Source organism: Oreochromis aureus, linkage group 13 (assembly GCF_013358895.1).
Source record: "Oreochromis aureus strain Israel breed Guangdong linkage group 13, ZZ_aureus, whole genome shotgun sequence".
Taxonomy (NCBI): Eukaryota; Metazoa; Chordata; class Actinopteri; order Cichliformes; family Cichlidae; genus Oreochromis; species Oreochromis aureus.
The window spans coordinates 21,118,372-21,141,120 of record NC_052954.1 but is presented as its reverse complement, the minus strand read 5'-3'; the positions used below and the strand labels follow the sequence as shown (position 1 = coordinate 21,141,120).

The 22,749-nt window shown below is 38.8% G+C and overlaps 4 protein-coding genes across 4 annotated transcripts; 3 read left to right on the top strand and 1 right to left on the bottom strand.

The window, feature by feature from the left end:
- LOC116333659 (glutathione S-transferase omega-1-like) lies at positions 1–2,847 on the top strand. Its single transcript, XM_031756900.2, has 6 exons — positions 1–144; positions 635–743; positions 827–1,049; positions 1,144–1,245; positions 1,345–1,451; positions 2,540–2,847. Exons 1-6 carry the CDS (start codon positions 117–119, stop codon positions 2,688–2,690), a joined length of 720 nt encoding a protein of 239 aa, XP_031612760.1. The 5' UTR covers positions 1–116; the 3' UTR covers positions 2,691–2,847.
- Positions 2,848–5,745: 2,898 nt separating this feature from the next.
- On the top strand, positions 5,746–8,598 carry LOC116333829 (glutathione S-transferase omega-1-like). Its single transcript, XM_031757101.2, has 6 exons — positions 5,746–5,899; positions 6,651–6,759; positions 6,888–7,110; positions 7,299–7,400; positions 7,512–7,618; positions 8,329–8,598. The coding sequence occupies exons 1-6, from the start codon at positions 5,872–5,874 to the stop codon at positions 8,477–8,479; spliced, it is 720 nt and encodes a 239-aa protein (XP_031612961.2). The 5' UTR covers positions 5,746–5,871; the 3' UTR covers positions 8,480–8,598.
- A 3,727-nt stretch (positions 8,599–12,325) lies between these two features.
- On the top strand, positions 12,326–15,341 carry LOC116333838 (glutathione S-transferase omega-1-like). The gene is made up of 6 exons (XM_031757113.2): positions 12,326–12,473; positions 13,156–13,264; positions 13,361–13,583; positions 13,677–13,778; positions 13,986–14,092; positions 15,081–15,341. Exons 1-6 carry the CDS (start codon positions 12,446–12,448, stop codon positions 15,229–15,231), a joined length of 720 nt encoding a protein of 239 aa, XP_031612973.2. The 5' UTR covers positions 12,326–12,445; the 3' UTR covers positions 15,232–15,341.
- LOC116333819 (inositol 1,4,5-trisphosphate receptor interacting protein) lies at positions 15,279–21,422 on the bottom strand. Its single transcript, XM_031757090.2, has 2 exons — positions 21,267–21,422; positions 15,279–17,904 (listed from the first exon to the last, which is right to left on the bottom strand). Exon 2 carries the CDS (start codon positions 17,865–17,867, stop codon positions 16,254–16,256), a length of 1,614 nt encoding a protein of 537 aa, XP_031612950.1. The 5' UTR covers positions 17,868–17,904; positions 21,267–21,422; the 3' UTR covers positions 15,279–16,253.
- Positions 21,423–22,749: the final 1,327 nt, after the last annotated feature.

The window sequence follows — 22,749 nt, the reverse complement described above, 5'->3', positions numbered from 1 at the left end:
CGGAAATAGTGTATCAATTTAATAATCAGCCATATTGCTTGCTCTCGGACTTTCTTCCTCAGTCAATTGTAGTCGGTCACCGTTTCGGCTCTTCGTCTACCACTTCAAGTGTCAACATGTCCACTGAAAAATGTTTCGCTAATGGTAAGACCTAAGCTGTTAATCGGCTCAAACTGGAGGCTTTCTATCAATGATTTTTCCTCTGCCCTGAACTGATTAGTGGGGAGAATTTAGGAAGCAGCGGGACACAACACTAAAGCTAAACGCAGATATTTGCAAACAGCCCGTTTAATGGATTCATTTTCAGCATGTGTTATCAAACGTATCAAACAAAATGTGAAATAAAGACTAAATTAAGAGCATACAGCTGCCAGTCTACAACTGCATCACATTTTCTGTCTCAGCTATGACGAAATGCTAAAACACACATTTGCTGTGTCCTAGGTCTACCCTAGTGACAAAGAACTGTGCAGAAATAACAGAAAAACAGCCCAAACTAAAAACTTGAAGCAGTAATACTTGACAGTTTCTTCCCGGAGTGGTTAATGAAATCAAAAAATAACTTTGAATGATCCTCGTTCCACCTCAGTATTTGTTTTAATTTTTGTTTTTAAGCTTTTCTTGTTTCCCTCAGGTAGTGCCACGCCTGGTCCAGTGCCCAAAGATCACATTAGACTGTACAGCATGAGGTTCTGCCCTTTTGCCCAGAGGACCAGATTAGTGTTGAATGCCAAAGGAATCACGTAAACATGCATTTTATTACAATTGATTTTACAAATCTCATCCCTAACTAACTGAACCTAACATAGGTACTTTTGTGTTTCAGATATGACACCGTCAACATCCACCTGAAAGACAAACCAGACTGGTTTCTTGAGAAGAATCCTCTTGGTCTTGTCCCAACGCTTGAGACACCTGCTGGTGAGGTGATATACGAGTCACCCATCACCTGTGAATACCTGGATGAAGTTTACCCTGAAAAGAAGCTGCTTCCCTCCTCTCCCTTTGCTAAAGCTCAGCAAAAGATGATGCTGGAGCACTTTTCCAAAGTATGTTGCATGAAAACTTTAATAAAAATCTTAAGGGTTTTGTTTTTGTTTTTCAAGCATCACCAAATAATTGTAATGTCACTCTTTTATACAGGTGACACCATACTTCTACAAGATCCCAATGGGTAGAAGGAATGGAGAGGATGTCTCCGGACTGGAAGCTGAACTGAAAGAAAAATTAGCCAAATTAAATGAGGTAGGTAACGTATTTCAGTCCCCTAGTTTCTTTATCGTTACCTTTGTTACCTCCAAATGTAATATTACAGCTTGTAAAGGCAAAAATGTTCAATCATAGGACCTTGCTAACAAGAAGACCAAGTTCTTTGGCGGTGATTCCATAACAATGATTGACTACATGATGTGGCCGTGGTTTGAGAGGCTGGAGACCTTTGAGTTGCAACAGTAAGTAGCAGTCTTTAAGTTTAAAGGGTGTTTAAAATGAATGTTTAACCCATACAATAATTTAAAGAAACTTGAGGTCATCTGAGGGGAACCTAACTATACAAAGGTTTAGACAAGAGAAAGAAGGGATTCCCACAGTGACGGAGCACATTGATCAGTCTTAATTGTCATTGTTCCTTTTGTGACATCAGAAGGGTATGCTATGAAGCAAGTGGTATACTTCCAGGCTTTCTTTGTGTTTGCTGGCTTGGCAAAACTTCAGAACCCAGTGAGACACTACACGCCTCACAGTGTTGGATTAAAGCCAGATTTTCAGCATTGCGCTTAATGCACAAAGGGGGACATATGACATAATTTCGCTCTTTCACCACACAATGTGGATCAATCGCATGCGGCCTCCTTCTAGTCATAGACATTATCAGAGGAACAGCTGATAGGGATCCATAAAGAATCACTATAAAATCCATATAATGCCAGAAGAGCTCCAAGTAAAGCAATAAAGCAATGCTGCAGGGAAAGGCAGATCTTAAGAACTCCTAAGTTATATTTATTTTGCCTCTTTAAAATTGAAAGTGCAACGTGACCTTTACAGATGTTGATGGTGTTCAGCATAATTTGCAATCATTGATCTAATAAGATAAAAGAAGAGTGGGCTCCTTGACAGTGGAAACTCTAACTTTGTGTTTAGCTCACTTCGCTGATGCATTAATCTCACTTGATAATAGTTAAAAGTTGACAAGTGTGCTTACATTGAATGCTGCCTTGTGCACATAGCATGTTTGCAACAGCATTTGAGTCACTGAGTTTGAGTCCAACAGCTTCAGCCTGTGTTTTTTAAGTATAAGTGGTGGTGTTTAAAATTAAATCTCCTTTCATCTTTATTAATGGGACCTACTCTTATTGTATTATTGTAGGGTTTTTACCTTACAAGTGCCTTGATGCAACTGTTGTTGTGATTTGGTGCTATTTAAATAAAACTGAATATTTATATTACTGAAACGAAACGTCTCATTTGCCTAACGTTTTCATTTATGTGTGCTCATGTGCTGTCATACAGTTTTCTTTAAATTACTTCCTTTGTCTTTTAGCTGTCTGGACGGTACACCTGAGCTGAAGAAGTGGACAGAGCGCATGTTGGAGGATCCAGCTGTTAAAGCCACCATGTACAGCACAGACACCTACAAGGCCTTCTACAAGAGCTACGTTGATGGGAAACCTGACTATGACTATGGCCTGTAGAAAATTAGCAGTGAGACCACTGAACAAAACCCTCAACCGTCCCTTTATATGTCCGATGAGTCAGGTCTGTTTTAAAAATACTGATGTGGCACATGTAAAAGGAAATATCTGAAGAACAAATGTGAATAATTTTTCAATTAAATATCCATGAAATGACCATCCTTGTTTGTTTTTTGGGGGGTGTTTTGGTTTGTGCTTTAAAAAAACAATTTCATGCTTTTCTCTTGGCCACAGGGTGTGGTCATTTGATAAACTGGAGCTCCACCAAAGCAATACAACAAAAATATCAGACAAAGTGAAGGAGTCTTGGTGGCATAAATATTTGATGTCTAACCGTACACTGTTATGACAAAGGCTCTAGTGTGGATTGGTATTAGATATTTCTCTAAAATGGCCTTCTGAAATGTTTTAAAATGTAGAGATCAGTCCCATCTGAAATGTGTGACCACTCTTCAGTAATTACTCTATGAACAGTGTAGTTTTGGTTATTAAAATCTGCCACCACTAGGTGGAGCACTTAGGTAGTCAGCCTGGTGTTATGTAACTGACATGGGTGTTGCTCAGGCTTTTGACAGTGCTGATTCACGTTGGTCTGTATTATTTTTGTTTATATATATTTGCAAGGAAAAAAAGACATTGTTTGAACTTTTAATTTCTCAAGAAAAATGCAATGAAAACTATGTACAGTGAAAACTGTGCTTATTTATGACCAGGATTCCTGGATTGCAATGGAGCTGCAGGTGCTGCGGGTCAACAAAGGAGGACAAAGTTAGTCAGTACATGTGTGCACAGGTGTGGCTGTTGTTGAAGGTGCACACAAAGCTTTGCACTTAAAATCCGATGCACTACTGTGTAGGAGTAACTATTCAAACATTACAGTTTGAATAATCGTCTATGAATTAATCATATTTCAAAAAGGGACGGCATTTAGTCGAAAACCACAAAAGGAACCAGCAGAAATATTCCCTCTGGGCTGACACTCGGTCAGTAGTGGAAAGAGTAAAGGAAACAGACTCACATGAGATTTAAAATGGGAAACATCCGGTGAAACAAAAGGACAAAAGTCAGATTCAGATCTCGATGGTCAAAAACTTGCACCTGTATAATCAGCAAAGAGAGATTCCTGTTTTTGATGAAGACCCTCCGCAATTCTCCATTTATTAGAGCTTTTTGCTCTGTGTCTGAAAGCTAAAGCAGTCTACTTAACCAAAGGTTCCAGACAAAAATATACATTGGGTGAAATACTGATTTGATCCCCTGATAAAGTTGTACGTTTGCTCATTTACAACAAAAAGAGCAGTCTCTAATTTTTATGGTAGTTTCATTTTATTGGTGAGAGACAGAATATCAATCAAAAATACAAAAACAAAAAAACACATTACATAAAAGTTATAAATTGATTTCCCTTTCACTGAGTGAGGATTACAGACAGATGTTACTGCTGGGTCCTTCTTTGTTTGGTATTTTTCCAACTTATAAATTTCAACTTACAAATTCAGCAGGGAATCAAATAACAATTTCCTCCACTGTGGTAAGAGATGTAAACCACCTGGATTCTTTGAAAAAGTATTTATATACAAATGAGCCAATCAGTTTTTGGATAATGACACTTTTTTGTAGTCTTGCCTCTTTACACAAACACAATAGGTTTTAAATTCTAAAAAGTCAAGATGTGATTGAAAAGGAAGACTTTCAGCTTTAATTAAAGTGGTTTAACAAACATGTTGCTTTAACTAAAGAAATTACAGCCATTTGTATCTACACACGTGTTTGGGTTTTTTTTTTTTTTTTTTTTTTAGATTTGCTGAGAGGCCGTTTTGTGGCAGGTGAAACCTGTAACCTCTTTAAAACTTGACAAAATAAGCAGATCAAAAGATCTTGAGTTGATTCCAAATAACCGTCTGAGAAAGCAAAAGATGCTGACATGTTAACCTGCAGGAGATCCATCATTTGTCATCACAGCCTTTATTCACTGCGACTCAGTAAAAGCCAGGATTTAGAAATGGCGTCCAGTATTGGCTTCTGAGAATAAAGAGAGCAACATTTCTGTGAAAACATGTCTAACAGCAACAATATCAGAAGGAGACAAAGGGGGCGGTAATCTTGCAAAGTCATAACAAGTCTTACTTTTTTGGGGCTATGTAAAAACAAAACAAAAACGGGGTGTGGAGTATTTGCAAAGTCACTGTGAATATGCGTTACACAAACGTCTATCCTGGCGGTTTTAAAGGTAAAACTAGCCCAGCTAGTCAACTATTAACACAAGTCCAATTTATCATATAAATAGTGACTTTTATGTGCCTGAATCAGGAGGGCACCGCCTCTCACAGTGGATGCTCCGAAGATAAGATGCTTCTTAGAAAGTAGGCTACTGAGCAGCTTCACTTACCAATGTTTTTTTTTTTTTTTTTTTTTTTTTAAATCAAATGTAAAACAAATAAATAAATAAATAAAAAAATACTCGCGAGATTTAAAGTCCTGTGTTCAAATAGATTACTCAAGGAATTCCTTCGAAGATTGTTATCTTAGCCAGTACAAACACACTTCAATTCCAAGTTCAGGAGGTTCACGAGACACGTTTTTCCCCACGTGTTACACAACATTTAGTTTTGCAAACATTTTGTATCCGTACCGCAGGAAATGACCTAAAATATATTAAAAAGGGGTATAAAAATTACACCGACAAAAATCAACATAGTAATAATAATAAGATACATTCGAGTGAAAGAATTAAGCATCTACACCCTCACCACCTCCACAAGAATTAAGATATATGTCGGTAAGTAGCAGCCAGGTGCTGCTAATCAAAAGCAATCGATTCACTGATCATCAACAACTGTGACCACGAGGAATTGTTGCAGCAAATTCACTTCAAGATTAAACCGCACAAGGCTCAGAACAACTGTCAATAATTCAAAAGCAACATCTCAGAGTCTAATTTCACACAAAATATAAAGTTCGTGACAGCACAGTTAGGAAAAAACGAACAAGCATTGTTTGTTAAAACTGGTTACGACTGGTTTCCAGGAAAACGCCTCTTATCTCCAAGAATAACATGGCAGACTGATTGGACACGCCCACAAGTGTATAAATGAAAAGTTGAGAAGCACTGTTCACTGACACCACTCTGAGATCGGTCCGTTCCAAGCCCTTTGTTTCACACATTACTTCAAGTGCCATCATGTCTGCTGAAAAGTGTCTCGCTAAAGGTAAGACTTTAAAATATTATTCGAGGAACTGAAGGCTGCTTATAAAGCTGAAATGCAAAACGCTGTTTCCTTCTGCTCGCATGATGAAGAGTTAGAATACAAAGAGCAACATTTTTACAAAATCATTCTTTAGACCTAAGTAACCTATTCCTTCCGATTTTAAAGCAGGTAACTGCAAATGGTCCTTGTAATTATTGCTTCATTAACATCTAAATACTAAACTCTATGAACGTTAATAAACAGTGACTTATGTGGCTTCTCTGAAAACAGACGTCAGAAAAAAATATTCGCACTAAAGTACAGGCATAAATAAAACTGCAAAATTCACTGTATTCAAACAAAGCTATTTGTGATGCTGGTTTAAGATTGGTTCCATAAAGCTTAGGATGTTAAGTAAAGTGTAAATAAGACTAACACAATCAAACCCTTGAACTGACAATACAACAACCTGATCCAAACTTGCAAGAATAAAATTACTTTAAATTCACTGTACTTTACAGTAATAGTGAAGTATTTTCTGCCACGGTTGTTCTACTTGAAGGTTAATTGGTAAAAGTTTTTACACACTCCGCTACTGACCTGTGATTTATGTAAATTCTGTAAGTAATTTTAATGCATTGCTCTTCTGGTGGATTATTACAACCATATGGCTTTAATTTTCAATGGGAAGCACAATGCATACATTTAAATACTGCCACCTGCTCTCCTTGTTGCTTTTTTTAAATGGATAAATCTTTTTCGTGTCCCTCAGGTAGCGCTGCCCCTGGCCCAGTCCCTAAAGACTACATCAGGGTTTACAGCATGAGGTTCTGCCCTTTTGCCCAGAGGGCCAGACTAGTGCTCAAAGCCAAAGGAATCAAGTAAGGCTACTCTTTATTCTGGTTTACTGTACAAATGAAAAATCACGATAGTACTTCAATCTATCAGATGTCTACTTCAGCATGCACACATAAGCTTCTATTTTTTTGTTGTTGTTTCTTTGTTTCAGGTACGAAACCATAAACATCCACCTTAAAGAAAAACCAGAGTGGTACCTTAAAAAGAATCCATTAGGTCAGGTCCCAACACTGGAGACACCTGCTGGTGAGGTGATATATGAGTCACCCATCACCTGTGAATACCTGGATGAAGTTTACCCTGAAAAGAAGCTGCTTCCCTCCTCTCCCTTTGCTAAAGCTCAGCAAAAGATGATGCTGGAGCACTTTTCCAAAGTAGGTCACACAAAGACTTACATATAAACTTGAGCTTTGGGGGGGGGGGGTTTATCAACCATCACCAAATAATAATATTAACATCTCCATCTACGCTTGTCCAGATGAACAGCATCAACTTTTGGAGATTTACTTACCTGAATGATTGAGCATGCATCAAGAAATATTAACATCGCTGTTTTCTACAGGTGATACCGTACTTCTACAAGATCCCAACAGGTAGAAAGAATGGAGAGGATGTCTCCGGACTGGAAGCTGATCTGAAAGAAAAGTTTGCCAAGTTAAATGCGGTAGGCCACACCTTTGAGTATTAAGTATTAGGATGATTATCTTTCATTACTGTGCCTGGGTATTTCAGAGTGTTAAATACAACTCTAATGAATATAACATTTAATTTTTAGTACCTCGTTAACAAGAAGACCAAGTTCTTTGGTGGTGATTCTATAACAATGATCGACTACATGATGTGGCCGTGGTTTGAGAGGGCGGAGGCATATCAGTTCAAACAGTAAGTTAAAATTAATAATAGCTTTTCCAAATGTTGCTGTTTCTTACAGACAAACAGTGAAATTTTAACTCTTTTGTGTGGACCTTAACTCAACTGGTGACGTGCCAGTGCCCAATCTAGATAAGGCTTCAACCATTTTCACCTCAGAAAACTGGTGCTTGTGGCAAAAAATAACTGTCCAACGTTGGGATCACTGTACTTACTGGCTTTAGCAGATGCTATTGCAAGATACAGCAATTCACAGAAGCAGCCTGCAGATTCTGTCTGCTGCTTTCTACATAATCTACATAAACGTTTGCTACATAAATTATCTTTGGTTCTCAAGACTGTAGAAATGTCGACTGATTTTCAAGGCAAAAAGGTAGAGCTGGTTCTACAGTAGTGGAAAAGAGATATGTGTTTTAACAGCTTCAGAAAGATTTTTCAAATTCCCAGTTTGGCTGTTTTTTACTTAAGTTAAAATAAAAAGTAATTTAAGGTCTAATGTATGAAGAAAATTCTAAGACTTTTAAAACTCCATTAACGTAAAGTAACAGTTTAACATCAAAATCATGTTTTTCCTCGCTTGTAACACTGACTATCTGTATATATCTATATTTATTACTTGTGTGCTGAAGTATTTACGTTTCACTCAGTTACTGAAACTATTGCAAAGAAATGAGTGTTCAAATTTACTTGTATTTAAATGACTCTACCCTTTGTCTTATTAGGTTTCTGGATGGCACACCTGAGCTGAAGAAGTGGACAGAACTCATGCTGCAGGACTCGGCTGTCAAAGCCATCATGTTCAGCCCAGACGCCCACAAGGCCTTCTTCAAGACCTTCCTTGATGGAAACCCAGATTTTGACTACGGCCTGTAGGAAGTTATTGATGAGAGTATCAAACAAAACCTTCAGCCTTCCTTTAATGTTACTTTGTTACTTTTATGTTATTGTAAAGAGCAATAGTGACTGTTTTCAATAAAAATTTGTCCATGAAATAACTGTCTTCATTCTGATTTTTCTAGCTGTGCTTTAAAACACATAAAAATAACACAGTTTCCCATTCATGGTCCCATTTAATAACCTAGATCTCCCTGTCCAAAACTTTGACATCAACACATTAAAAAACATCACAAGCAAAATGATGAAAGCAAGCTCAAACAAACAGTCAAAGATACATACAGCAATACAATCTTTAATAGCTACCATCAGATCTGCAACAGTAACAATGATACATAAAACACAGTTATACAAAGCAGACAGTGCACTGTCTTGTTAAAGATTCCTGTGTGGCTCTGTATAATATGAGAGGTTTTTATGTTAAGATTTCCTGCTAAAATGTATCATCCTACATGCAGATTACTTGTTTCTGCTTCTTTGAGGAGTTGAGGGACACCTGTGTCAAAGTGTCTGTATTACTGGCATCTCCACTGAGATGTTGAGGTTTTTCCCTTAGCGTCTGATCAGCTGTATTCTCAAAAGGTTAAAAGAAAGCAGCTACAATAAAACAATTACAAGTTTACATATCAGCCATAGCTGAAATAACTATTGTATATGGGAGATCTATGGGAGATTAATGTACAGTTGATAACATTGTGACCACTAGGTGGAGCAGGGTTGCTACTAAGCCAGGGGTAGGCAACTCCAGGCCTTGAGTGCCGGCGTCCTGGAGGTTTTAGATGTGTCCATGATCCATCACAGCTGATTAAAGGGCTAAATGACTCCTCAGCATTTCCTGAAGTTCTCCAGAGGGCTGGTAATGAACTAATCATTTGATTCAGGTGTGTTAACCCAGGGTGCGATCTAAAACCTGCAGGACACCGGCACTCGAGGCCTGGAGTTGCCTACCCCTGTACTAAGCAGACTGAGTTTATATAACCAAGAGCTGGTTCGTCATACTCCACTATGCTGGTTATTGTTTATATTTTGGTGAGTTAAAAACAATCAAGAAGATTGTAAATAATGTTGCTGCATTTCTGCAAAGGATTTAAGGAAAGCAGCCACAGTAAAACACTGCAAGTCTAGATTTCAGCCACAGCTGAAATACCTGTGAAATTAACATGTTGTATAACAAAACAACAATATCCGTAGAGCATCTAAACCCAATAGAACAAAATCCTGAAGTTTCAAGATGGTTATTATAACACAGAAAGTCATAATAAAAAGGCATATGATATATGAAGGTAAAATTAAAAGCAGTCGTAACAGTAACAGAATACATTGTATAATCAAACTTTGAACCATAACATTTTTTAATGCAAATCAGAGGTGTAGGAACAGAAAATTTTCTAAAAGTTTGATCATTTGAGATGGAGTGACCCAGGTCTCGAAAATGAAGAGTATGCACATATTTAACTAAATTATTTTTAGAACTATAATTAGAGTATCATCTGCAAACTCTCATATTTTGTTCTATTTCAGATTTGCTCAATCCAGTATGAAAACTGAATGAAATTTGGATTTATTTTTTTTTTCATTTTCGTAACTAAGGCAGTATGCTTGCATGTCACTAACAGTCTCAACGCTCTTTCACCCCAAGCTGTTTCCTGTTATTCTCTCTTAGCAGCACAAAAATAGGCGATGTTCTCTGCAACTCTGCACAAAGCTTCTTGTTCTGCACAGTTTCAGTCTGGCTAAGCAATCTAATGACCTATGACACAGTTTATAACTTAAAGGTGGCCTCTAATATACTGGCCTGTTATTAAATGCATAAAACAAAATACACAGCAAATAAGCACTAGAAAATATATTTTCCTAATAGTATTCTACATGCTTCCTTCTGAATAAAGTTATATTCAACTATACCTTTGAAAAAACATCAGTAGTTGTCTTTTACGGTTTAAAGTTGTAGTCAAATATGAGACTTTGCAGGAGGTTTTTTTGTCTTCACATTTTAACTAGCCAATATTTAGACATTTTTTAATACATTTGTCCCAAGTTACAGGTTCTGGTTCATTTTGATGATGAAAATTCAGTTTTATTTGTATTTTATTTAATTGTATATTGTCAAATCACAACAAGAGTTGCCTCATGGCATAACAATATTTAAAGACGGTATTCCAAAGTATTCCTACTGTAGAAAAGAAACATGAGAAGTTTCAGGCTTTTATCTTTAGTAGTCTTTAAGTTATTTATGTTTAAACACTGCCTCAGTTTCAATGTGCAAAACAAAAGGCCTGAAAATGGGTCAACTGACCATTTTTCAAAAAGATATATCTTAAAGTATTTCACATATGAAGATATAAAGCAAATTTTATACCATACAATTTTTATGCAAATTGGAGACGGTCAAGCAGAAAGCTTAGGTTGATTTGAGAGGCAATGACCCTCATGAGAAAATAAACAAATAAAAAAAATCTGGAGTTGATTCAAACAGGGGGCGAAAGGAAGGAAAAGATGGTGACCTGCAGGGGATCCATCATTCATCATGACAGCCTTCTTTGCTGTTCCTCAGTAAAAGCCAGACTTCACAAAGGGTTTACAGTTTTGGCTTCTGGAAAATAAAGGGAGCAAAATGTCTGTAAAGTCATGATTTACAGTGAAGATGTCAGAAGGAAACAAAGGGTGCAGGACTTTTGCAAAGTCATGGTTAGTCATGATTGTAGAGGGCAAAGTATTAGCAAAGTCATTATGAGTATGCATTACATAATCTCTTCTGACAGTGCTGAAGGTAAAAGAAAAGCAGCTAATTCACTGTTAACTATCGATCATAAAAACAATTATCTTTATGTGACTGAACTAGGAGGGCACACCCTCTCACAGAGGGTACTCTGCGATTTCTCTTTACTGCAAGCTGATAAAAAATAGGATGAGAAATAATTTGTGGAAAGTAGGCTACTGAGCAGCTTCAAATGTAAAAAAAAAAAAAAAAAAAAAAAAAAAAAAAAAAAAAGAGGGAGAGAGAGAGAGAATACTCAGGTTTAGTCCTCTGTTTAAATAGATTATTCAAGGAATTCTTTCCAAGTGTGTCATTTTGAAAATGCAAACACAATTCAGTTCCAATTTCAGGAGGTTCAGGAGACACATTTTTCCCACATGTTTGCATTCGTCTGCATGGAGTAGCCTAAAACAATCAAATATTTTAAAAAGGTGCGGGAAAATTACACAAATGAAAAATAAGTAAATAACCCCATAGCAGCACAAACACCTCACACTGAACATGGTGGTCGAGGGGGTGATGATTAGGGCTTGTTTTATTTTGCAGAGGAGCATGAACTCCTCTGCATAGCAAAGTATTCTAGAGTCAAATGTGAGGACATCTGTTTGAAAGCTATCATTTGGTCCAAAGAGCAACAGGACAATAATCCGAAGCACAACAGCAAATCTACAACAGAATGGCTGTAAAATAAAAGACTCAAGGTGCTTCAAAGGCTGAGGTCCAGACACCAACCTGCCTGAAATGCTGTAGTCCTTCAGAGAGCTGTACATAAACAAATGCCCCAATTAACGGAAACAAAGCTGGAGAGACGAGTGGGAGAAAATTCCTCTACATGTGAGACACTAATAAAGTCATCAGAAAGCCATTGCTTTAAGTTACTGCTGCCAAAGTTAGTTCTGCAAGCTGCTGAATCATGGGATGTGCTTCATTTTCACTAAAGTGCACAAAGTCCCTGTTGTGGGAACTTTATTTGTCATATGACTGTCTGTATGAGCAACATAGTTTAAACTTCCACGGCGGCTCCTTTGAAGAGAAGAAAACAAACACGTCTTTACCAGCCTTCTGAGACAATGGTGGGCGTGTCGAGTCAGTTTGACACGCCCACCGCGGAACTACAGCATATAATATAAACTTTAGCTCCGTCCTTTACAGTCTGTTTCTAATCATTCGTTACTTCAAGCGCCAACATGTCTGCTGAAAAGTGTCTCGCTAAAGGTAAGAAATAAAGTATTACTCTGTTAACTCAAGGCTGCTTATCGAGCTTAAATGCAATAGTTTTCTTCCTCCGCCCCGATTCGATCTGTGGTGAGGATTTAGCACATAAAGAGAGCTTCATTTTTGCAAAGTCATGCTTTAGTCCTATGTAACCTCTTCGTGCCGATTTGAAAGCAGAGCCAAACGGTCCAGGTGATTATTGATTTATAAACGTTTATAAACGAAACTCTTTATGCCTGATCCGGTCTGAACAAACAGCGACTCACTGTGGCTTCTCTAAAAACAAGCAGACGTCAGAAAAGAAAAACAAATCCTGTTAAAGTACAAATACAAATGTATAAATGTGCATAATCCACAGTCAGCTGCCCTGTAATCAAATGGAAATGCTAAATTCACTGTAAGTTTGAAAATAAAGGTGTTTGTAAAGTCAGTTAATGCTGTTTCCAAAAAGCTTGGGATGTTGTGTAAAAATACTATGAAGACAAAATGCTGATGTGGAAGCACAACATAACCCAAACTGTCAGCTATAAAATTACTCTGAAAATGATACTACTGTACAAAAATAGATTTTTTTTTCTTTAGTAAAAGTTTAACAGGAGAAAAGTCTTTACGTAATCCCTCTTCAGGTTTCCCTACTGACCAGTCATTTTTTTAATGGAAGAAACATTTTTGTATCCCTCAGGTAGCGCTGCCCCTGGCCCAGTCCCTAAAGACTACATCAGGGTTTACAGCATGAGGTTCTGCCCTTTTGCCCAAAGGACCAGACTAGTGCTCAAAGCCAAAGGAATCAAGTAAGGCTACTCTTTATTCTGGTTTACTGTAGAAATGAAAAATCATGACAGTCATTCAACCTGTGCTTAAACAAATAACCTTCTTTTTTGTTTCAGATACGAAACCATAAACGTCCACCTGAAAGAAAAACCAGAGTGGTACCTTAAGAAGAATTCATTTGGCCTTGTCCCGGCACTGGAGACACCTGCTGGTGAGGTGATATACGAGTCAGCCATCACCTGTGAATACCTGGATGAAGTTTACCCTGAAAAGAAGCTGCTTCCCTCCTCTCCCTTTGCTAAAGCTCAGCAAAAGATGATGCTGGAGCACTTTTCCAAAGTAGGTCACACAAAGACTTGCATATAAGTCTTAAGGTTTTGTTTTTTGTTAACCACCACCAAATAATAATATTAATGTCACTGTTTTCTACAGGTGATACCGTACTTCTACAAGATCCCAATGGATAGAAAGAAGGGAGAGGATGTCTCTGGACTGGAAGCTGAACTGAAAGAAAAGTTTGCCAAGTTAAATGAGGTAGGGCACACCTTTGTGGCCTCTGGTTCCTTTATCCATTAACCCAACATATAAGGTGATACAATGTGTGTGAATGAGTGTGTGCCTGTGAATCACAGTCATTGATCAAAGGTTCTGTTTATTAAAACGATTAAGTTTATCTTTCCTGACAGTGCCTGGTTATTCCAGTTAATTAAAACTCTAATGAATGTAACATTCAATTTCTAGGACCTTGTTAACAAGAAGACCAAGTTCTTTGGTGGCGATTCTATAACAATGATCGACTACATGATGTGGCCGTGGTTTGAGAGGGTAGAAGCATATCAGGTTAAACAGTAAGTAATAATCTTTACAGATATTTAACCTATAGAAAATTGTAAATATTAAAAAAAAAGATCAACTGTGGGGAGCCTAAGTATATTATTTACTAGAAATGTTACAAAAGTTAGAAATGAACAATCCAGAGCAGCATCCTTTTCTAAAATTGACACTTTTTACACTTTAGTTAGTGGAGTCTGTTCTTCCTGTGCCACTAGCTGCACTATTGTGCAGAGATCAGTTTTACTATCATCCGTTTATTCCAGCTTTTCCAAATGTTGCAGGGTTTTATTTTGTTTTTGTTTGTTTTTTTAAACAGAAAAACATAAAGGTGTAACTCTGCCACATGGGCATTGCTTGCTGTTTTATTGCCACAGCAAGCACTGTGTCCATAGTTAGCAACACTGCAGTGTTGCTTTTACAGAGGTCCATATGTGCCCCCCCAGCTGAATTCCACTGATCCACTTAAAAAATATGTTACATTAATTCATACTTTTTAGTAATGAAAAAAACAACAGTCATGTTGCCGAGCCATTGCAGTTATTTAAGTTGTTCGCAATAGTTCAGTGCATTTGTGGCAATCGTGTACCATGGGTGACTGAAGAGGACACTGAGTGGACGGGACATTTTGTACATCAGATTTTGAGTATTGCTCATGTCTCTTTGAAACTAAAAAGTGCTCATTCACCAGCTGTGCAACTAGTTTTAAAGCCTGAGCCAACTCAAAAATTAAAAAAGAAATGGAAATGTGTTGAGGATATTGTGCACTCTCAGTCAAATGTCCGAGTTTGTGGCGAGGTCACTGATCCACTTCTGCACCTGGAAAAAAACACCTCTCGTCTCTTTAATGGAGTAACAAAGTGACTTTAGCTGAATATTTATTACCTGTGTGCCAAAGCTAATGTATTTACTTTTCACTCAGTTACTCAAACTATTACAAATAAATGGGTGTTCAAATGCTGTAATTTACTTATATTTAAATAGCTCTACCCTTTGTCTTATTAGGTTTCTGGATGGCAACCCTGAGCTGAAGAAGTGGACAGAACTCATGCTGCAGGACTCGGCTGTCAAAGCTACCATGTTCAGCCCAGACGCCCACAAGGCCTTCTTCAAGACCTTCCTTGATGGAAACCCAGACTTTGACTACGGCCTGTAGGAAGTTATTGATGAGAGTACTGAACAAAACCTTCAGCCACCATTTAATGTTACTGCATTAGTGATTATGACTGATTTTTCAATAAAAAAAAAAAAAAACTGTCCATGAAATGACAGCCAATTTGATTTGTGCTTTAAGACACATAAAAACAATACAGTGTTTCCCTTTTATGGTCTCATTTAATAACCTAGAACCACACACAGTAAAAATATCACAAGTAAAATTAAGAAAATAAGCTCTAACAAGGCATAAAAGATACATACAGTATTACAAACCTTAATAGCTGCCATCAGATCTGCAACAGTAACAATGAAACATAAAACACTGTTATACAAAGCAGACAGTTCACTGTTTTGTTAAAGATTCCTGGTTGAATCCGTATAATATGAGAGGTATTTATGTTAAGATTTCCTGCTAAAATGTGTCATCCAGGAGCCGAGGGACACCTGTGCCAAAGTGTCTGTATTGCTGGTATCTCCACTGAGATTTTGAGGTTTTTCCCTCAGCGTCTGATAGCAGTAAGCTGTATCTCAAGAAAAGGTTAAAAGAAAGCAGCTACAACAAAACCATGACTAGTCTACATATAAGCCACAAATAACTGCAGTGCACCTTCTATTTGTGACTACTTTACTTTGGTTGATACAATCTGCAACCACTAGGTGGAGCAGTGATGCTGCCGTTTTTAATGGTACTGAATCGTGTTAGCACGTGCTTCTTCAGGACTGTGCTGGTTTTTGTTTTTATTTCAATTTAAAAATGTATTACAATAAGATTGTAAATACCTAATATTGCTGAGTTTCTCCACTAAATTTTCAAATTCTTCCTTTAGCATCGGTGTTAGCAGTAGTCCATATTTTATTTAAAAAGGTTTTAAAAGTAGCAGCTACGGCAAAACCACTACAAATTTAGATACCAGCAAGAGCTGAATAATGTGCATGCACCTTTTGTTAGTAACATTACTTATAGTATCACTAAACGATATGTCTGATATACGTGTCTAAAATTGTTCAGATGCTGAGTGCCTATAAACTTTCATCCAGGCTGTGATGTAAACCTCCATTTGATAAGTACGGTGTATACTCCTGTATGAGCACAGGTGCATTTCTCAGCATCTCCTGAAAATGCCTGACTGTTGCTGCATAAAGCTCCCTCTGCAGCACCAGTGTCCTGAACAGGTTGATGGGCTCTGCTCTGCGAATCATCTCAGGAACCTGGATCTCTTCTGGCACTTTACTGTTCCCAATCATGACATGGTTAAGTCTTTTCTCCTGCAGGCTCCTCTGCATAAAGCTGAGCAAGTCCTGGACCCTGTGCTGCATACTCTCAACGCTCCACATGATGGTCTTTTTACTCAGCAACAAGTGCAACAGAGCAGTCTTTAAGTGATAGTTTGTAAGGGCACTTTTTCCAGTCAGTCCTGATTGCTTTTTGTGTAAGAAAGTAACAATCTGGAGGCAGTGTAAATGACAGGAATGTTTTGGTAGGCGTTTAGTAAAATGTTTCAGCAAATTCCTCTCGTAGACAGCAACAGATAGGGGCCAGTATGGGTCTGGGAAGCTGTCAACATCCGATGGAAAGTGCGAGACAAAATAAGCATCTGTATCCTCAAGCTGGACCACCGGAACGATGTTCATTACGATGATTTTCCCTGACGGGAATCGGATCTTCAGAGCACCGGCAGCATCCAGGCTGCGAAAGGTAACATCAAAGTCATATTTGTGAGAGATGCGTCCCCACGCTTTGGTTACAGAGATCTGAAACCACTTCATGACTTGGTCTTTTGCTAAGCAGTTTGTGTCTCTGGAGCACAGCAGTTCATCAGGACTCAGACTGACTTTGGGCGTGTCATTTCTGCCATGCAGCAGACAAAGCATGTCCTCTCCGAGGTTAGCAGAGCCACAGAGACAGCCCCCCCCATTCTCCCCAGGTGTGGTCACCTTTATCTTCCCACAGCCCTGCATATCAGGAGGTATGTCACTGGAGGAGCTGCACCACAGGTGGTACTGGAAGGAGTGCAGATCTGGAGGTGAGAAAGGCACGATGAGGTCACATGTGAGCGGTTTGCAAACCTTCCAGGACTCAAACATGCTTCCAATGCCAACAAAGTCCCCGACTTCCATGTCTGTGTCCCTGTTGCACACGCTCCTGAGTGACTCGAGCAAGTCATCTGCAAAACCCTCGACAAACTCCCTCACCCTCCAGTTTTCATGTGCTGAAGTGTAGGTGCATTTATCACAGAAGTTACTCAGGATGTCCTTATCCAGTACCATCATCCTGGGGTTGATGGATCCACTCTCTGAAAAAACCTCTTCCTCCTCAACTTGCCGGACTTCTCCATCAGCCAGATCCACCCTGCACATCTCGATGGTGAAGAATATTATAAAAGACACGGTGGTCCAGAAGTACCAACTATAACCTTCCTGCAAGGTGGTCTCTTCCTGCTTTGAGTCCATCTGTGAAAGCTCTTTCTCCAACTTGGCCTTCTCCATTTCCAGTCTTGCCTCATGCTCCCGCATTCGAGCGATCAGCTCCTCATCCTGCTCCGGGAGTGTGGTGTTTTCATGCGGAAAGAGCAAGGGATGGTTTAATATGGCAGCAGCCACCACCACGCACAGCCGTGCAATGGCCCCCTGCATCTTCAGCTCGTTTCTAATGTGCACATTCAAACAGATCCTGAAACAGAAACATAAATAGAGTCAGAGCTGATACAAATGGTTTAGGGCAGCGGTCCCCAACCCCCGGGCCACGGACCGGTCGTTTGGTAGCAGGCCGCGAGAGTTGAGGCTCGGGTGTGAAATGTATGGTTTTATCGTTATTTTGTTATCGTTTTTATCATTAACTCGGTTTCCCTGGGTCTTTTCCCATGTTTTATGAATAAATCTTCCTTTTTTCGGTACCAGTACTGGTTTTATTTTGTTGTATTTATCCGCGACACCTTAAAGGTCGGTCCGTGAAAATATTGTCGGACATAAACCGGTCCGTGGCACAACAAGGTTGGGGACTGGTGGTGTAGGGGCTGATGTATAAAATCATGACGTATTTGCATACAAAATCCAGTTATTTTTGATCAAGCTCTCCACCCACCAGGGGAAGCACAGACTGTACCTCTAAATATAGAAGAAGTGCGCTGAGTGACGCACTTGTCCAGTATCAGGCTTTGCAACACAGGAGGAAGGAAGACCGAGCCCGCGAGAATAACTTTGCCCTCCTCCGATAAACATATTTAGTTACCACACATTGTGCCTGTTGACATTTATATCCTTTAATCAAAGATACAGCAAAACAATACCGCTTTCTTAAAAGAAAGAAAATCCAAGGTTGTACACTGTGCAATTCAGCATCAGTGTAAAACAATACAGAAAACAGTTCACATTGACTTCATATCTACTTTCCTAGATTTCAACAGATAACCAACATGCAATATACAAGGAGAAAGAGGATATTACATAAGTGTCTTTCTTAAGCTCCAAGTTTAAACCAGAATTTGCCCCTCTGTGATGCTTATACTCACTATTTAGTATTGTGTTGCATGGCTGCAGAGTACATGGTCAAATAGCTCAGCCTGAGCCAAAAGAAACCCCTAAAAACCCCAAGATCAATTCGCTGCTTGTTCCTTACAATTTTACAGATGTTTAAAGGGTAAGAGATTAAGAAGCATCAGTGCTCGGCTGGCCGGACTGAACAACGGAAACTGTCAACGCTGACATGAATAAAATCTTGTCATATAAGGTGCCAAAAATGAGGTTTCCTCTAGCACACAAGTGAAACAAGAACAGGGAAGTACACAAGCATCGTGATCTCACCGTAACATCATGAGATGATGACCTGTTCTCCGCAAGACTCAAGATTTTAAAAAGACAGCGGTAATGAAGTATGTGAGGCCATAGAGCCGGGGGAAACTTCCCATGACTTACTCACTGGGAAGATTTCCAAGACTTACATTAATGAGACCACCCAAACAAACACTGCAGCAGCCAAGAGCCTCGAGACGTAGCTCTTCTCAATCATTTAGGAGTAGCGATTGTTACATAACAGAAACATAATAGGAAACTTACTCTTTTCAAGTATTTGCTACTGAGGGTTTACAGAAAGTCATAGAAGAACAGACTGTCAGAGTTGGATCAAGTACCCAGACTCTTCAATGAAACACCATCATGTGAAAATATCAAAGCAGTGTTAAGTGCAAGTGTGTTTTTTTCATCTTAGGAAGGGTAAAAGAAAGGTTTTAATTCCCTTTACTCAGATTTCTAGTTCAAGTTAAAGTTGGTAAAAATGGCAAAGGGACAGATTTCAGAAACAATTAGATTTCACAAAGTACCTGCACTTAATATATAATTGCACTGATGATCAGAGCTCAGTGCAGCTTCAGAAAACATTTCTCTGCCACACATGTATTTAAGAAGAAATTATACAGAAATAGCTGAAGTTAAGCACCTTTATTAGTCTTCCTGGTAAACAGGAAGCTTGTCCCAGTTTATGTTTATGGTTAATTTATTTAAAAGGTCATGAGCAGTTATTTCCATCATGTAAAATCATTTGAAAGCTTGTAGAAGCATCTTTAGCAGCACGTGATGTAATGACACTTGTGGGCATTTGTTTATGCATAGCTCTCCCACCATGGTGTTTTAATCAGGTTAAGGTTTTCTTTTTCAGCAGTTCTGTCACAGATTTGCTGCTGTACTTGGGATCATTGTCCTATTGCACCTCCCAGTTTGGCCCGAGCTTGAGCTGTCAGACCGATGGCCTCAAATTTAATTTTAGATTACTTTGGTATACAGAGGAGTTCTGTGGCTGCTGAACAACCCAAATCATCACCACTCCACCACCGTGCTTGACAGATTAGTATGAGGTTTTTGTGTTGATATGCTGTGTTTGGTTTTCTCACACTGTGGTGCTGTACATTATATCCAAACAGCTCCACAGTCTCATCTGTCCGAAGGATATTGTTCCAGAACTGGTTTGTTCAAATGTAACTTTGCAAAGCCATACCGCCATATTCTTTTGAGAGAGACGAGGCTTTCTCCTGGAAACACAGCCATAATTTTTCCGTCTTTTTCAAATTGTACTGTTATTTATTTTAAACATTTAACATGCGAACTGAGGCATTGCACAGTCAATTTGCTGGGACGTCCACTCCTGGGAAGATTGTGACATTTTGTTAACACACTCCAGACCAGCAAACTGCCAAACTTGTGCTTTTATAGAGGTGGTGACACTTGACAGACTAATAAAGCATCTAGTCTATTTGAATAGCAGTACCTGGCTGCCACTTACCCTCCTAATTCCTGTGGATGAGTAAGGGTGTAGTTTTTCATAGGCATGACTTTATGCAAGGTTTAACCATACAGGCTTCATTTTTTTTTTTTTTTATCTGCAGTCTGTGGCAACTTAATGGTTTTTATAAGCAGCAGATGAAATGCCAAAGCATCTAAATATAGATAAGACACAGAACCATATAAATGATGAAGCAAAGACATAACCGTTCATGCATATGTTTTGTTCTTTTGCAAATATTCTGATTTAGGAGCAACATGAAATATCCTGTGTTCAAACGAAACCTACTTTAAAATGATTCATACGCACAGGAATGAATGAGAGATGTTTCCACCACTGTTGCTGCACCACCCTACATCCAATTATGTCCTGGTGTTTTTTGGGGGAAAATACTAAACAGCAACTCTCCCACGCTGACGTAGCTGCGTGCTGAAACAGTGACGTGGTTAATAGCCCTACGAGCGGTCACCTCTTCTGTTGTCTTAGCAACAAAATAGAGAGGGACTAAAAAAGGGAAACAGACTAAAAAAATATTATTCCACACTCATCACTCACTTCACAGGCCGGTCGCTTACCACACGCTGCTCCGTTTCATCCCGCGTGGAGCTTCATAAAGCAACAAAGAGCAGCTTAAACGTGCCTCGCGTAATCTGGTAAAATAACTGCACGCTTAGCAGCCTGGAGCTCCTGTCGTCCCATCAACAAGTTTGGAGACGTGCGCGTAAAAGACGAATGCGAGTGTAAAAAGTTAGCAGACCTACCCGTGTGGTGTTTCTGGGTGAGTTCATGGTGATAAAGTTCATCTTTCGGGTCATCCGGTGAGAGCAGCCTCAGGCGAGTGGCGCGGGGACCGTTTCTCAGCTTCCTTCTGACATTTCCTCACTGCGCGCTCCACCCATGCATAGACAGAGGGACCGCCCTGCTTTCTCTCATCACCCAGAACAGCAGGGACTTTTATGAAATGTGAGGAACATAAATTACGTGCAACAATTCGTAATGTCATCCAGAATTTTAAATATATCTTAAATAAATTTTATATTGAGCTAACAGGGCAAATAATGCAATTTAAATCAACTTCAAAACATTTAATCGTAGCCATATTACATTGCAAGAAACTGCTATATTGTTAAATTCAGCTCTAGTGTAAAGGAATTTGATTATTTTTTTTCCTATTTAGTGACTCTTCTGCTTTTGCTACAAAGTGTTACACAGTTGCAAATACTAAGTCCGTTATATTTAGTCTTAAAATGTGAAAGTCTGTGTGTGCAGTCATTGAGCACACTAAAAAGATCTATATATTTATATGATGGGCAATTTAAAAAATAATAAATGAACTGCGCTTGATGTTCGTGGATAAAAATCTCAGTCTACCTTGGAAACGCCACAAAAATACACAGTAATAAGCCTATTAGTAGTAATGCTATGGTACAGATCACCCCGAATCTGATAGGGAGTTGTTCACCGAAGCTGTGAAGTTCCAGTTCCAGTGAATGCAACAGCTTTTTCCGAATGCAAGTGAATGCAGCATTGCATTACGTAAAAGCAGCTAGTTCCTGGATTGGGCCACTAGTGGAAGTTGTGACGTGCCTCTGTGTAAATGAATAGTTACTTAGTAGCATCAAATGACATTTATAGTTACAATGTTTCTACATCGAGCTCATAATGGAAACTGACAAAAACTATTATCACATACAGGCTCACAAGATCAATTATTAAATTTTAAAGCAGATTTACTTTAAGTACTGATTAGATACCAAAATTGGCTCTCTCAGTTCTGTTTTTTATTATTTTTCTCCCAGTAAAACCATTATTCCTTACAATTAGCATAGATTAAAGCTGTATATGACCTTTTTTTTTTAAAGGAAAGTGCACCGAGCTTGTTGAAAGTTGTGGTCAGATGTTTACCTACACTTATCATGGCATGAATGTTATAGTGGGGAGGGAAACCTCTTTTAAGAGGAGGAAATCAGATCGAGTCTCAGGGAGGGGAAGCCATCTGCCACTCACTGAGTGGGGGTGAGGTGCAGTTATTTGGAAATGGCTCCAAGAGATCTTCCCCACTTGTGTAAATCTTCAGTTCTCCTTCTTAGATCTCCTCCGAGTTCCTCAGACTTCACCATTGTTCTGAGTATTGCTCTGTTCAATGAGTGCTGTCAAAGTCTGGAAGCTGTTTGATATGAAAAAGCAGGAAATGCTTTGTTTGTCATGTAATGATTCATCATCATGCAATCTTTTCAGAAAACT

What these genes read in the sequence shown, in the direction of transcription:
- LOC116333659 (XM_031756900.2), top strand. Translation starts at nt 117, where the DNA reads ATGTCCACTGAAAAATGTTTCGCTAATG. An exon ending in TTGAATGCCAAAGGAATCAC is followed by an intron (nt 744 to 826) that starts GTAAACATGCAT and finishes TTTGTGTTTCAG; the next exon opens with ATATGACACCGTCAACATCC. An exon ending in AATTAGCCAAATTAAATGAG is followed by an intron (nt 1,246 to 1,344) that starts GTAGGTAACGTA and finishes GTTCAATCATAG; the next exon opens with GACCTTGCTAACAAGAAGAC.
- LOC116333838 (XM_031757113.2), top strand. Translation starts at nt 12,446, where the DNA reads ATGTCTGCTGAAAAGTGTCTCGCTAAAG. An exon ending in TGAAAAGTGTCTCGCTAAAG is followed by an intron (nt 12,474 to 13,155) that starts GTAAGAAATAAA and finishes TGTATCCCTCAG; the next exon opens with GTAGCGCTGCCCCTGGCCCA. An exon ending in GAAGCATATCAGGTTAAACA is followed by an intron (nt 14,093 to 15,080) that starts GTAAGTAATAAT and finishes TTGTCTTATTAG; the next exon opens with GTTTCTGGATGGCAACCCTG.
- LOC116333819 (XM_031757090.2), bottom strand. Translation starts at nt 17,867, where the DNA reads ATGCAGGGGGCCATTGCACGGCTGTGCGTGGTGGTGGCTGCTGCCATA.
- LOC116333829 (XM_031757101.2), top strand. Translation starts at nt 5,872, where the DNA reads ATGTCTGCTGAAAAGTGTCTCGCTAAAG. An exon ending in TGAAAAGTGTCTCGCTAAAG is followed by an intron (nt 5,900 to 6,650) that starts GTAAGACTTTAA and finishes CGTGTCCCTCAG; the next exon opens with GTAGCGCTGCCCCTGGCCCA. An exon ending in CTCAAAGCCAAAGGAATCAA is followed by an intron (nt 6,760 to 6,887) that starts GTAAGGCTACTC and finishes TCTTTGTTTCAG; the next exon opens with GTACGAAACCATAAACATCC.